Source organism: Littorina saxatilis, linkage group LG7 (genome assembly GCF_037325665.1).
Source record: "Littorina saxatilis isolate snail1 linkage group LG7, US_GU_Lsax_2.0, whole genome shotgun sequence".
In the NCBI taxonomy this organism is placed as follows: domain Eukaryota; kingdom Metazoa; phylum Mollusca; class Gastropoda; order Littorinimorpha; family Littorinidae; genus Littorina; species Littorina saxatilis.
In genome coordinates this window covers 54,495,762-54,511,733 of record NC_090251.1, presented here as the reverse complement: position 1 = coordinate 54,511,733, position 15,972 = coordinate 54,495,762, and the positions used below count along the sequence as shown (strand labels likewise).

Genomic DNA, 15,972 nt, shown 5'->3' with positions numbered 1-15,972 from the left:
AACAACAATTAACAACAACAAAACACAGGAAAACCAATTTTTTCCAAGTTTAAAAAAAAAAGCTAGATCTTTAAAATGGACCCAAGTCTGGTCACAGTTCACGCAAGTCAAATTCAAGGTCACAGCTGGGTCAAGTTTGGGTCAAAAAGGAAATGGTCGTTTCAAAGCTAAATCGAAATAAGGTGAACATGTTTTAAATTTGTATTTTCTGGAGCGTTTGTTAGTGGAGGTAGGTAGAACAGCAGAACATTTGTTTTGAATTCATATCAAGTATGACGAGCGTGATGCTTCCTGCAAGACAAAACGAAAAAACCGTTACATCATAACATTTTTCATCTGATTTCGGTTATGGTCTACACCTCCTTCATTTGGTAAGGCTGGATCGAATCTCAGTCGATAGCCCGCTGTGAAACAAGCACGCAGACCCCAGAATATGTCCTCGATCCAGTCCAACCCCGAGAAACGACTCGGTTTTGGTCAGAGATCGTCAAGGGCGGATCTGGGGGGGTTACACGGGTTACGTAACCCCCCACCCCCCCAAAAAAGAGGTAATTTATTGGCTCAGGATGCACCAGATAGCTCTATTTTGCTTCTTTGGATAAACAAATTTTCCGGGGGGGGGGGGGGGCATGCCCCCGGACCCCCCTAGAGGCTTAGGCGCCTTCGGCGCCGTCAACTTGTATCTTCGCAGTCATTTTGTAACCCCCCCCTCCAAAGTGAATTGATCCGCCCTTGATGGTGGACCTGAAGGAGAAACTGCATGTGGTGTCCAACGTAGACCCAGCGGCGAACTGCAGACTTCGTCTCATCAACAACGTCAGTTTAGAATGGCGACGGAAATAAAGAAGAAGAAGAAGAAGAAGAAGAAGAAGAATTTGCTTTGAATTAACTCATACGAGGGTTGTTTTGACTGTTGAAATGCGTGAGTGTTTACCAAGGGCTTACTTTGTATATAATTGATGTGACGTACGTCTAGGCATGACGTTTCAGAAAAAGTTGAAGTGCATTCTGTCTTTGAAAAGTCTGATATAAAAAAAAAAACCACACAATACATTGTCTAATGAATTAAGCTTTAAGAAAGTAGGCTTCCAAGCTGAAATGCAATCACTTAGTCTGGACCAGGTCAACGAATGTTTGATAACAATTTCAATGAATTTGACTGAAAAATGAAATCACGTCATCAACTTTTTTAAGAGATGAATCACTTCATCACGCAATTTTATGGAAAAAAAGACTCCGGGTAATAGAAAGAATTCAAATGTAAAGTTTCATGAACATCTGTCCAATACTTCTTCTTCTTCTTCTTTTGCGTTCGTGGGCTGAAACTCCCACGTACACTCGTGTTTTTGCACGAGTGGAATTTTACGTGTATGACCGTTTTTACCCCGCCATTAAGGCAGCCATACGCCGCTTTCGGAGGAAGCATGCTGTGTATTTTCGTGTTTCTATAACCCACCGATCGAACTCTGACATGGATTACAGGATCTTTTCCGTGCGCACTTGGTCTTGTGCTTGCGTGTACACACGAAGGGGGAAAAGCCACTAGCAGGTCTGCACATAAGTTGACCTGGCAGATCGGAAAAATCTCCACATAACCCACCAGGCGGCCGCTGCCGGGATTCGAACTCTCGACCTTCCGATTAAGAGGCCGACGTCTTACCACCCCGCCACAGCGCCTGTCTGTCCAATACTTTTTGGGGAATCACTCATCTACACACACACATGCACCTCCCTCAGACATACACACACACACACACACACCTCCCTCAGACATACACACATGCTTACACAAACGCACTTGGATACAGACAGACTGTACCACAAAATAATCACCAATTTCAAGACTCATGCTTAACTTGTTCAATTTTTTTATTTTCAGCCACTGGCAAATACATTCAATAATGTGGGAGCGTGTACGAGTTTGCGTGAAATATTGTTGGCACAACAGTATGGGACTTTTAATGATGCTGTCTCATATTTGGAGGTCCCCTGTTTCACACTTCTTTTCAACTTCAACATTAAACTGAGTTATGCAATGTTTGTTGTAAGGACTGGGTGGCCGAGTGGTAACGCACTTGCGCTCGGAAGCGAGAGGTTGCGAGTTCGACCCTGGGTCAGGGCGTTAGCAATTTTCTCCCCCCTTTCCTAACCTAGGTGGTGGGTTCAAGTGCTAGTCTTTCGGATGAGACGAAAAACCGAGGTCCCTTCGTGTACACTACATTGGGGTGTGCACGTTAAAGATCCCACGATTGACAAAAGGGTCTTTCCTGGCAAAATTGTATAGGCATAGATAAAAATGTCCACCAAAATACCCGTGTGACTTGGAATAATAGGCCGTGAAAAGTAGGATATGCGCCGAAATGGCTGCGATCTGCTGGCCGATGTGAATGCGTGATGTATTGTGTAAAAAAAAATTCCATCTCACACGGCATAAATAAATCCCTGCGCCTTGAATAAAAATATTAAAAAAAAAAAAATCCCTGCGCTTAGAACTGTACCCACGGAATACGCGCGATATAAGCCTCATATTGATTGATTGTCACTGAACCGTCACCGATGTTGCCTTGGAATACACAGTCCAGATGATGTGCCTTGTGTACGACCCATACTTTAAAAAAAAGGATTCAATTTAATATGTATGGCTGAAAGAAAACCCACACCATCCGATTAGGAATAACGCCTCTTGGCAGAGTACATACTATGTAGTCTAGCTGTGTAGTTCATATTAGGTCATTGATCATTGGTTATTTGTTTACAAATCATGAAATGTTTTAATTTGAGACTTGGTCAGTAGGAAGGTCCCATGGTGTTTGGGGATTACATGAAGTCTCAAGGAAACTTTCCACACAGTTTCAAAAATACCGAGATTTCAAAAGATCAGTTTGTAAAATGTTTTTGAAGGTAGTGTTTTGAAACTTCACACACTATCTGCTTTTAAAAGTCTGTATGGCTCACAATTGCTACAGCCAAATCAAAACAAAAATCCAAATTTTGCCCACTGTTCCTAAAAAAGGGAAGCAGCATCCCAGTCAGCACATCAACATTGCCCCAATATTGAGGCAACATTGCCGGTCACAGTGGCTCAATATTGAAAGTCAATATTGGATCAACATTGGAAGTGCAAATTTTTGCAATATTGAGGCAATGTTGGATTTCAATGTTGGATCAATGTTGGATTTCAATGTTGGATCAATGTTGGATTTCAATGTTGGAACAATGTTGGATTTCAATGTTGGAACAATGTTGGATTTCAATGATGGATCAATGTTGGATTTCAATGTTGGAACAATGTTGGATTTCAATGTTGGAACAATGTTGGATTTCAATGTTGAGACAATGTTGGGGCAATATGGTGATAGCGTTGACAGTATTTGTTTTCATTGACATGCTCACAATTAAGCCTGTGAAAAAAGTTCATTCTATTTTGTTCTTTCAAAAATGAACTTTTTTCACAGGATTAATTGTGAGCATGTCAATGAAAACAAATACTATCAACACTATCACAACATTGCACCAATATTGCCCCTAGCATTTTATATAACTTTTAAAACCTATTCACATACTCTTTAAGATTAAAACTATTTCAAATGTGTTGCATTTGCATCCGGCATTTGAAAAGTTGAATGTGTGTGTCAAGAATTCATTCATACTATGGACAACACGTGGTGAAAAATATAACAAATAATTGACAGGGAAGGCGTCAGTACTTTAGCGACGTTCACACACACACACACCAACCCGTACATACTCACGAGGCCTCACACATGCACGCATATAACCACAAGCATGTAACATTTCAAATACACATACAATATTCCAGAAAACACACCTTCAAATATACTATCAAGCACACACGCAAGTCTCACTCAATTTTTAAGAACCGTATTCAGATCAATGAGCAGTATAATTTTAATAGCCTTCTTAAATTTATATAATTTCGTGTATGTAGAAAGAGTCGATTTTCAAGGTTCAATTTAATTCAGGAATGGGAAAGCTACAGACACCCCCGACCCCATCACACACACGCTGTGTGTTCAGAAAAACTGTAGGATCCAGGTCTACACGGCCTCCGTCCAGCGGCGTCGCGGCGCCCGTGCCGGTCGTTGACCTCTGCAATAACTCGTCGAGGGACGTTGCTGCCGTAGCCGCTGTCGTCGCCGGTGATGTCGCCGCTGCCTGCTCTCTTGACAGTGGCCCATCGTCGCCCTGAAGTTCACGTATCAGAGCCAAAGTAGCAACATGGTGGCCCGGCTTTAGTTTGAGTTCAGTCACACTGGCCCTCGTGGCATTTACCAGTGCGATGTGCGTGTCAAAACCGGCCTCCACCAAAATTTCTGCCACCGTAGAAGGGAGCTGTTTTACCCACTTGTCAAACTTGAATTTGGAACTGTCTCTGTCAGTCATTTTGCACTGCTGCGTATAAAATTTTTGAAGTAAAAAGAACTGAGTAAAAATGTCCAAGTCAGCTTTGCTGGCAAAAAACTTTGCTGCTGCTGCGCCGGTGTACAAAAGCTGACTGACTACACTGAATGCAAAAGCTAACAATCACATATCTAGGCGTAGGAATATTTTACTCAATAGGCCCTACACACACAACTGCCACTTTGATACAGGACCCCTCTCACGTGCAGCCCGACCCATCCGCCGAACACGCTACTCCAAGGTGTAACCCATCCCGCAGAAGGGACCGACTGCACGAGAGATTGGCAATTTCCTTGATTGGCGCATGCGTCGAAAGTCGTCTGACATCACAATCTTGCGCGAGCCCGCAATTCGCTGTGAACCAATGTTTACTGTCTCGATCGAGCAACACTCGGTGACAGCTGCGCCCACGGCGCAGCCAGAGATTGCCGATCGCGGAGTGGCGATGGAAGAAACACCGTTTGTGAGAGTGAGCTTGATATCCAACAATAAACCAATGTTGAGACAACATTGCCTCAATACTCCGTGCTGACTGGGATGGTAGAAAGCACCACAAATCTATTTATTCATTAAAAGCCCCACAATGATGTGCTTGGAAAAAAAATTAAGAAAAAAGGGTTCTTCATCTTGACGGGAATTACAAAGAGAAACATATTTCGACTCTGAATAAGTAGCAGAGGTCAACTTAAGGACAGTTTTATGGTTATAAAAAACACGCCTATTGTAGAGAAGCACTGCATGTTTTAGTAAGTTTAACACAGCTTTTGATTTAGTGCAAAGTGAATGCATAATGCTTTTATCTACAGCGAAACTGGAAGAAAAATTCTTTGATGAGGTGTTGACATCTTCGTATGATGCTGGTTAAAATGGATAAATTAAAAAAAAAATAAAACCATAGAACAAAAAAACAAAACAAAAACCCACAGATCTATACATGGATCTTTCTTAGCCAGTCCTGAACTGCGTCCGATCCCGACCACTCGCACACAATAAATGGCTAGGCCAAAAAAAAAAAAATGTCTGTTTACGGTAACCCGACCGACCCTAGATTTTAGGCCCGACCCTAATCTTTTTTTTGGATCGTCTGAAAAAAAACACAAAAAAAACCAACAAAAAAATCCCGCATCCAAAATAGAGCTGTTTGCGCTCAAACAGCAGACGACAGAAGGGAGGTAAGCTCAAAGTACTGTTAGGAGTAAATGGTCGTCACTCGTGTTACTTCCTTTCAAAATGGGTGCACGCAGTGGTGTTCGCCACCCGCTAGCTGTAAAGCTTGATAAATGTTGTTATGAAAAGGATGGGGTGAAAATTATCAGTACCTATCCAGCGAGTTTTAGTATCATTAACGTTTTTCAACAGGCAAAAACAGGGATTGATGAGAAGAAATGAACTGTGATACATCATAGAGAGGGGAGAAAAAAAAAAAAAAAAAAAAATTGAAAAAAAGAATTTGAAAAAAAAGCCGACCTACCGACCCTATTTTTTCACCCTATGTTACCGTAAACAGACCTATTTTTTTGTTGGCCCTATTCACTTAGGCTATCTGTTGTCACACACACGCACGCCCACCCGCACGCACACACCATGCGCACAGACAGGCATGCACGCACACACACACACTCTCGCCCACACGTTCACTGTAGCTATGTGCTGAAAGGAGTACAGGCAACATCAACCACAATGTGATGGACATGAGGAGCGTATGATTTGACCTGCTCGACATGCATCACTGAAGTCTGCCAACACCCTCCATGTTCACTCCCCAACAGCGATGTTATGCTGGTACACACACTCTCCCCCCATTTCCGCCATGCTTCTGTCTTTGACTTAGTCTGAGATTTTGGTCCAGGAATACCCTCTCCCATCATGAATGTCTGACGTTTGTGATTTGAAGCATGCTCCACTGTTTTTGATGTTTGAGTTTGCTCGGGGTTGAAACTGGCATTCTCAACCTGACACAATTGCCGATGTGAACATTGTGGTTCAGAAACACCCTTTGTTATCATGGATGTGCGACATTCATACTTTGAAGTCTGCTTCACTGTCTCCATTGCCTGAATTCGCTCATTGGTAAAACTGTCAGTCTCAACTTGAGACAGCTGCCGTTGAGAAGAAAGGCAGCTGCTGGTCCCTGTTTTCACATCAGACTCAAACTTACCAGGAATATTCTTGGAATTCCCGTTTTCATCTTCTGCAAGAGAACACTGAGAAAGATCTGTTAAGAACTCTGTACTATCAGCCAGCTTCAAAGGGAGCGAACTGTGAGGTTGTTGCAATGGTTGATCTCTTGTTTCAATGTCTGGTTGTGTCCCTTTCCCTATCTCATCTTCATCGTAAAACCCATGACAGTTGTTGCCTCCAGAATCATCCGCGGCTAAAGAGACAGGCATGCCGCTCTCAGCTTGCGTGCCTCCACGCACCTTGAGGTTTTCACAGGCTGCGGTGTGGGTGTTGACGTTGCCGTGGATGTGAAGGACACCCCCGCTTGGCTTGAGAGCTCTGCACGCAACGGGCCATCCCTCCTCGGAGCTGGGAATGAGACCAAGATTCACTCTGTCTGCTACTCCTCTGAGTGTAAGCTGCAACAGGCATAAATAGCAAGTTATGACAGAAACACAAAATAGATAAATGCAAACAAGCACATGGGTGCACAACAAAGGGAAAATGAAAAAAAACCACCTGACAAACAAAATAATCGCCATCCCCCCCCCCCCCCCCCCCCCACCCCCCCCCAAAAAAAACAACCAAGAACAACCCAAACATATAAATAAAATGAAATCATGAAAAAGAAATGAAAAAAAGTACACAATACTAACCAGAAAAAAAGAAAAAAGTGTTTTTGTTGATACATGTATAAGAATTAAAGTCTTTTTTTTCTCACATTTTTCACATGGAAGTTCGGGCTGCTTTCTCCCTGGGGAAAGCGAGCTGCTATAAAGTATACAGTGCTATACTTTTTTTCTTTCTCCCTGCATGCGTGTATTAATGTTTCCAAGCCCTGAGACTTTCGCTGTAAACTTGGGTTCTTTATCGTGCGCATGCGTGTACACGGGGGTGTTCGGCCACCGAGGAGAGTCTGCACAAGGTTGACTCTGGGAAATAAATCCCTCGCTGAATGTGGGGATCGAACCTACGCCGATAGCGACAACTGGTTTTGAAGCCAGCGCCGCTACCGACTGCGCTATTTGAGGGTGGTGTGTGTGTGTGTATGGGTGTGAGGGGGTAGTTTTGGCAAACCTATGGGATACAATTCTCAGTGAAAAAAAAGTGCAGTGCCTTCAGTTTCACACAGAATGAGATTGAAAACATTAATTTTGCTATAGGTGACTTGTTTGTCTTTGTTTTAGGGCTTAGCAGTAGCACACAGGTTGAGTTTGTAAGAACAGAAAATGGACACACCTGTCTGTTATCGCCCTGGTGTACAGAACATCGATGATGCACGTTGTTAAGTCGTAAGTTCCGCTTGAGTGCAGCTACAGCGTCCGGGTTCCACTCGCAGGCGTGGACATAGGCTGCACTAGCATGCACCAAGTACGGCAGCGTGAAGTAACCGATTCCTGCAACACGCACACATAAATCATAGAGATCCATCATCCGAGGGCTGCACTAGCATGCACCAAGTACGGCAGCGTGAAGTAACCGATTCCTGCAACACGCACACATAAATTATAGAGATTCATCATCCGAGGGCTGCACTAGCATGCACCAAGTACGGCAGCGTGAAGTAACCGATTCCTGCAACACGCACACATAAATCATAGAGATCCATCATCCGAGTTCACTTTGTGGCATCTGACAAAGCACAACTGAAGCAGCCCAGTCAGTGGTTCTGTGGAAACTGAATGAAGGTTACAGAAAGAGTTTTCTCCCTTCCCCTTGTGTTTCTGATTAATTCAACAGTCTTGGTTACCCTGAAATGCAAGATACACAAGCACTACGTCAGGAGAAGGAAAGAGTGTCGAGACATACACACATGCACACACACACACACATTTGGTGTTGACTTCTGTGAAATAAAACAAAACAAGAGGCGAAGCCATCAAGGCTCACGTAAGAAATCGACAAACAGTAACACAAACTCGATCACTCCGTCACACACACACACACACACACAGACACACAGACACACACACACACACACACACACACACACACACACACACAGAAAGAGCATAGGTGAAACTGTGCAAAAAAGCGAGACACTAGATCTAGATCTGTCTGTCTGCATGTAGCCTACTTACAAGGACACGACTGCCAACTAGTCTCGGCGCGCTCAAAATAATAATAATGACCGAGACTTTCAGTACTTCCTTCGCGTGACGTCTAACCCTCTTACGTCATAATGTGACGTCAATGTAATGTGACGTCTTCAAATGTTAGAGTTTCTACCACAGACATACACACGCACAGACGCACGCACGCACGCACGCACAGACAGACAAAGTTACGATCGCATAGGCTACACTTACGTGAGCCAAATATTTATCACAGCTTCAACCTTAAATTTGTAAATTCAACAACAACAACTACATCAACAACAATTATACAACCTTCCCAAATCTAATCTCACACACACACACAGACGTCACACACACAGAACAACCAAAAGGTCATGCTCAAAAGTACTTTACCAGCATACAAGTCCAGGACAGTTTCTCCCTGGCAGTTCAAACGAGCGATGCGCAGCTTTTCCGTGATGTTGCCAGCACTGAACATACAGCGGGTGATGTCGTACTCATACCTGAAAATGTATGCATAAAGTTGAATAACCACTGGACAAACTGGAAGTACATGGACACATATTTTGCGCATGTAAACTTTGAAGGCCCACTCTGCCCTGTGAAGACAGTTCACCTCACTGTCTCAGACCTGACCATGAGGCTTAAATTTACATTGTTATTGTTATATGAAGTCTTATATCGCGCGCGTATCTCCAGACTCGGACTCAAGGCGCAGGGATCTATTTATGCCGTGTGAGATGGAATTTTTTACACAATACATCACGCATTCACATCGACCAGCAGATCGCAGCCATTTCCGCGCATATCCTACTTTTCACGGCCTATTATTCCAAGTCACACGGGTATTTTGGTGGACATTTTTTCTATGCCTATACAATTTTGCCAGGAAAGACCCTTTTGTCAATCGTGGGATCTTTAACGTGCACACCCCAAAGTAGTGTACACGAAGGGACCTCGGTTTTTCGTCTCATCCGAAAGACTAGCACTTGAACCCACAACCTAGATTAGGAAAGGGGGGAGAAAATTGCTAACGCCCTGACCCAGGGTCGAACTCGCAACCTCTCGCTTCCGAGCGCAAGTGGGATAAGCAAGCTGCCATACAGTAGGGCATTACCATTTTTACATTTAGTCAAGTTTTGACTAAATGTTTTAACATAGAGGGGGAATCGAGACGAGAGTCGTGGTGTATGTGTGTGTGTGTGTGTGTGTGTGTGTGTGTGTGTGTGTGTGTGTGTGTGTGTGTGTGTGTGTGTGTGTGTGTGTGTCTGTGTGTCTGTGCGTGTGTGTGTGTAGAGCGATTCAGACCAAACTACTGGACCGATCTTTATGAAATTTGACATGAGAGTTCCTGGGAATGATATCCCCGGACATTTTTTTCTTTTTTTCGATAAATACCTTTGATGACGTCACACCCTCATTTTTCAATCAAATTGATTGAAATTTTGGCCAAGCAATCTTCGACGAAGGCCGGACTTCGGTATTGCATTTCAGCTTGGTGGCTTAAAAGTTAATTAATGACGTTGGTCATTAAAAATCTGAAAATTGTAATAAATTTTTTTTTAAATAAGACGATCCAAATTTACGTTCATCTTATTCTACATCATTTCCTGATTCCAAAAAAATATAAATATGTTATATTTGGATTAAAAACAAGCTCTGAAAATTAAAAATATAAAAATTATGATCAAAATTAAATTTCCAAAATCGATTTAAAAACAATTTCATCTTATTCCTTGTCGGTTCCTGATTCCAAAAACATATAGATATAATATGTTTGGATTAAAAACACGCTCAGAAAGTTAAAACGAAGAGAGGTACAGAAAAGCGTGCTATGCAGCACAGCGAAACCACTACCGCGCTGAAGAGGCTCGTCAGTTTCACTCCGTTATGCACAAGCGGCGGACCACGGTCATTGTGAAAAAATGCATTGCGTTCAGTTTCATTCTGTGAGTTCGACAGCTACTTGACTAAATGTAGTAATTTCGCCTTACGCGACTTGTTATTTTTTTCCACCTGTGTGTTTGTGATTTTTAAGCTCTTACTCTCAGAATTTTGCTGTGAACCTTGGATCTTTATCATGCGTACACACAGGGATGTTCGGACACCAAGGAGAGTCTGACTGGGAGAAAATCCAACCTAATGTGTCTAGCCTAATGGAGACAGTGTCGAAATGGTTTCAAAGCAATCGCGCTACCAACTGTGCTATCTCCCCGCCCTTAACAGCTACATATATCCTCATTGAGAAAATTAAGTATATCATCACAACCAAATCTTCTGTTGCAAACCAAGATCCAGGCCCACAGAAAAATGCATCGTACCAACCTGATTTCATTATCAACATGCTGCACAACTCCGCTGTTTCCCCGCAGCACAGTCACCTGAGGGGTGCGGTAACCGTTTGCAGTCACAGCCGCTTGTCTCGCAACCCGCTGTGCACCAGTACACTTGGCCACAGTTGTCCACAGCTTCTTTCCTGGAACATTAAATGCCAAAGATATGCGATTGTCAGTTAAAAAAATACTTGTACAGTGGAATCCCCCTTTTAAGACCCCCCAATTTAAGACTTCCTCCCTTTTAAGACCCAGTTTTCTCAGACTTTCTGTTAATAACATCTGTAAAATTACCTCCACTTTAAGACGACCTCCTTTTTAAGACCTGATTTTCTCATATTTTTGGAGGTCTTTAAATGGGGGTTTCACTGTACAGTAGAGCCCGTCTACGATGAGCACCCAAGGGAGCAACCAGAAGTGGTCGTTATAGACAATAGGGTGGTTTGGAAAGGGGAATTATATTGAAGAAATTTACACTCGTCTTGGATCCTTCAAAGTACTCCCTGTGGTTAGGTGGTCGCTTTTGAGAGGTGGTCGCTTTTGAGAGGTGGTCGCTTTTGAGAGGTGGTCGCTTCTGAGAGGTGGTCGCTTTTGAGAGGTGGTCGCTTTTGAGAGGTGGTCGCTGTGGTTAGGTGGTCGCTTTTGAGAGGTGGTCGCTGTGGTTAGGTGGTCGCTTTTGAAAGGTGGTCGCTGTGGTTAGGTGGTCGCTTTTGAGAGGTGGTCGCTGTGGTTAGGTGGTCGCTTTTGAGAGGTGGTCGCTGTGGTTAGGTGGTCGCTTTTGAGAGGTGGTCGCTGTGGTTAGGTGGTCGCTTTTGAGAGGCGGTCGCTGTGGTTAGGTGGTCGCTTTTGAGAGGTGGTCGCTGTGGTTAGGTGGTCGCTTTTGAGAGGTGGTCGCTGTGGTTATAGGTGGTCGCTTTTGAGAGGTGGTCGCTGTGGTTATAGGTGGTCGCTTTTGAGAGGTGGTCGCTGTGGTTATAGGTGGTCGCTTTTGAGAGGTGGTCGCTGTGGTTAGGTGGTCGCAAGGGTTTGACTGTACATCACTACTGTCATGATTTTAAACATGCAATAATAAGAGACACAAAAGATGCATCAAACCTTGCTTGTTAAAACAATAGGTTCAACCATATTTTCCAACCAATTATCTTTCCCACATTCAATTATGTAAAACACTACATGTATTTTAGACTGGCTAACACATTATATATATATATATATTTACTAGATGAATACCCGGCTTCGCCGGAAAGAAGTAGAGCCTAATACCCGGTACGCGATTGACGCCACATGAAGGAAGGGAGATAAACGCGCAAAACACTGGAGAAGATAAGGAAGAGTTACTGGGAATGGATGTACAGAAAAACCATAAAAACCAAAATCGGTTCAGCGCTGCGCGCTGAGAGCACGTGTTGAAAATTTTCATCGACCAGATTGTGTCCGGGGTCTACCTGAATATGCCCACCAAATGTGAAGCAGATCCATCGAGAACTTTGGCCATGCATCGCGAAGTGACAGACAGACACACACAAGCCGTATATATAGATAGATATGTTCTTATGTTAAATATCAACATTCTGTGCTCCCAGGTGTCTTCTAAAGTTCTTGACTTTTTTTTACATCTGTAGCTATAGCTTCAAAACAATGCAAAAAATCTTTCAACGCAAAGTTTAATTTCTGAGGTTCGATAAGAGTTTCAAACAGCACTTTTTTTACACGTACTTTGCTGTGATAGTGTGTATGCAGTTTACATGGGAGTTCTTTACGCTTATCTAACCTGAAATTCCTTCCTCAGTGGACATAGTTTCTGAACGTAAGGGACGGCAACTTAGATTATCTGTACAGCTGATAGCTAAATAACAATTAAATCACACAAAACTTGGATTGTGGGGTGCAATCATCATATTTACCTAGCTCGTTCCAATCCTGGGAAACAAAGGCATTAGATGGCAACAGGACCAGATCTCCGTGCCTCTCCCAGTGCCTCGGAATTTCCTCCATCATCTTACACATCCTTGATTCAGACGCACTGCACTGTTCCATCAGTTCTACGACGGCCTGATTCAGTTGCCGTGCTGGCGTTACTATCAGCTGCATTTTGGACGGAGGTAGGTCGGCCTGGATGATGGAAATACTGCCTTCATCACGCTGAAGGTATCGAGAAAGAAGAGACAAGTCGTCTGTCTTGATTGGGATGGCGACGGTGTTGTCATTATGTTTTTGAAGTTTTCGTTTCTTGTCCCAAAGGCCTTTCTTTTCAAGCAGCTTCCTGTTTGTCAGAGAAGTGATACAATTGATAACAATCATGCCAATAACCTTTTATAAAGATGATTCTTCTGATCATATTTTCCTATTTCCTTAGATTTAAGAGTCATAAACATACACTACAGACTGACACGGTGACAGGTTTCCTCTATTTTTAAAATCAAAGTGAATCGGGGACACGCTACATTCATATATATTATCCTGCACTTCAGCAATGGGAATACAGTGGAACCTGTCTATAATTATAACGACCACCCACATGTGGCCTTTATAGACAGGTGGTTGCTATGGAAAGGTGAATTATAGAGAAAAAGCTGGTTGGTGACCCTTTCGTGTGGTTGTTTTGGACAGGTGGTCGTTCTGGTTTGTGTGTTCGCTCACTGCAGAAAGCAGAAGAGAATAATTACTAGTACTAGTATGACTCATATGGGCAGAGTGGTAATGTTGAACTTTAGCATGTTAAATTCATAGCTCAGATTCAGAATCCAGTGGCATTCCTTTCTTATTTTTAATACAAGTCCCTATAATCAAGCCAAAGAACATTTGTCGTAAAATTAAGTGACGGATTGAGCTTGAAACATTAAGCATAATTAATTAATTTGGTTGTTTTATCGACGAAAATGACGCGAAAATGCATACATTGTCAACCAAGGGACATCATTTACAAGACAGAGTTGCCTCCCCTGTCGGCTTACTGGGATATTTCCTCCTTTGACAAATATAAACAAAATGCTTTTTTTTTGTTTTTTTGTAATTTAACAACGTATAACCCAGATCATGCCCTTAAAAGGCCAAATATACTTGCCTATAGGACAATAATATATTTTGATAAGATAAACGAGCAAATTTAATCAATTGACAATTATGTGCTATGAATTTAATACCCTAAAGTTCAACATTACCGGCTGAATTCTTTCTAACGTCTCATCATTCTAATCTGCGTGTTGTGTGTGAGTGTGTGCCGAGGGGGTTGGATCAGGATCAGGATCAGGATCGATACATTGCAGGAACCTTTTTAGGTTATCGTCGCAACGGGTTGCGTGTATGATAGTGTCACGACTTAGTGTGTAACTGTGTTGATTGATGAGTGCCTGCCATCAGTTTCCAAGCTACATATTTCTTGTGAATTTTACAACACACTTGGCTGAATAAAATGTTGCAATCTTGTGTGAATGCCTACCTCGCTGACTGGGCTTCCAACCGTGGGACAACTACTGCTGTCTTCATTTTTGAACGAGAGCAGGATCAAGAGAAATCATTGTATGAAATTCATGAAGTGCTATCTGACCAGAGTAGCTTCCCCTAAGGCTAAGAGTTGGCAATAGTGACTTCCCTTGCAGGCTCGTCTGATGTTGTCGTCTGCTACTCCACGGTTGCGTCGACTGAAAGCCGCGGGATCGGTTGCATATGTTCTGCGCGAAGTTAGAATCCGGTTCCATTCTAGAATGGACCGGGTCCAAGTTGGAATTCTAACCCTGCGCAAGTACAGGGGTGCCATTCTAGAATGGTACCCTTGTTGCTGGTCCATTCTAGAATCGGCCGTGCGCAAGGTTGGAATTTGGGTCCAAGTTGGAATAGTCATTTCAGTTAGACTATCACACAGCCAAAGCCACAAATGTGGATTTTCTGTTTGTTTTTGTTTTTTGTGTGTTTGGTTGGGGTTTTTTCGGGTTTTTTACACTTTACTCAAAGACATCGTGAATTGGGATTGTGATGTTCTGAAAGTGATTACGATTTTGAGAGACACTACGAACGGAAATTTCGGGACTGACAGTGTTTTGCCGATCTCGCTTGTAACTTTTAATCTTATTCATATACATGAAGTTGGTCTTCTGAATTGTGAAGATAAAGTCTTTAGCTTTGTATCGATATATAATGTGACTATATAGTGCCGTAGCACAGCTCCTAAAAGTGGTCCGGCCATAAAAAAAATAAAAAGGTACGGTCCCTGGCCATTATGTTCTCCTCAACTATTAGTGACAATTTCTCGCTTAGCGCTGTCATTGTGCGATCTAAGTCACGACCCCTCCTTCCTCCTAACACAGCGCTGAAGCTTATGAAGACGATTTTTTTTTTAACAAAAAACTGGTCCGGCCATGGCCGGAGTGGCCGGTAGGGCTGCTACGGCCCTGCTATATAGTTAGAGCGAGGGAAAGGTTTTTTTTTTTTTTTTTTTTTTTTAACTAGCTTTAACGTTCTATCAGGCATGCGCCTCTTAAGAACGGTGCTGCTTTGACCACAAGACTCGCAGCCATAGCAAACCCCTCGTTATGAGCGCCGACCACAACGAAAGCAATTGGCTGCGGTGGGCCCCACGAAAATCGGCAAAGGCGAGGCTAGTTTCTGTAGAAAATCGTCTCTGTTTTCTCCAAAATGACATATCATCCCATAACTGGCGTTTGTATTTCGACATAAGGTCTTGTGGCATCTAATCATCGATTTCATTCTTTCATTTGATTCATTTGTGAACGCTGAGCTTCGAGTATTTATGCTTTTCAGGGGAAATTTTTGAAAATTCTGACTTTCCACAGTTATTACGGAAAATCAAGCTTGTCAATCAAGATGCTGTGAATTGGAATGTCATTACTAATCATTAGTTGACCTCTGGCTCAAGTGGTGTCATCTTGCTACACGGTTGAATTGCAATTCGTCAATCTCTGCCGTCACTGGGCACTGAGAACGTCAGGAGCCTGTATTTTTTTCAAGGGCAATTAGAGGTT

General features: G+C 42.9%; 1 protein-coding gene across 1 annotated transcript; it reads right to left on the bottom strand.

Moving 5' to 3' along the window:
- Positions 1 to 1,851: 1,851 nt before the first annotated feature.
- LOC138971824 (tRNA wybutosine-synthesizing protein 2 homolog) lies at positions 1,852 to 14,635 on the bottom strand. The gene is made up of 6 exons (XM_070344646.1): positions 14,433 to 14,635; positions 12,898 to 13,256; positions 10,986 to 11,136; positions 9,054 to 9,163; positions 7,822 to 7,979; positions 1,852 to 7,001 (listed from the first exon to the last, which is right to left on the bottom strand). The coding sequence occupies exons 1-6, from the start codon at positions 14,477 to 14,479 to the stop codon at positions 6,066 to 6,068; spliced, it is 1,761 nt and encodes a 586-aa protein (XP_070200747.1). The 5' UTR covers positions 14,480 to 14,635; the 3' UTR covers positions 1,852 to 6,065.
- Between the last annotated feature and the right edge of the window lie 1,337 nt (positions 14,636 to 15,972).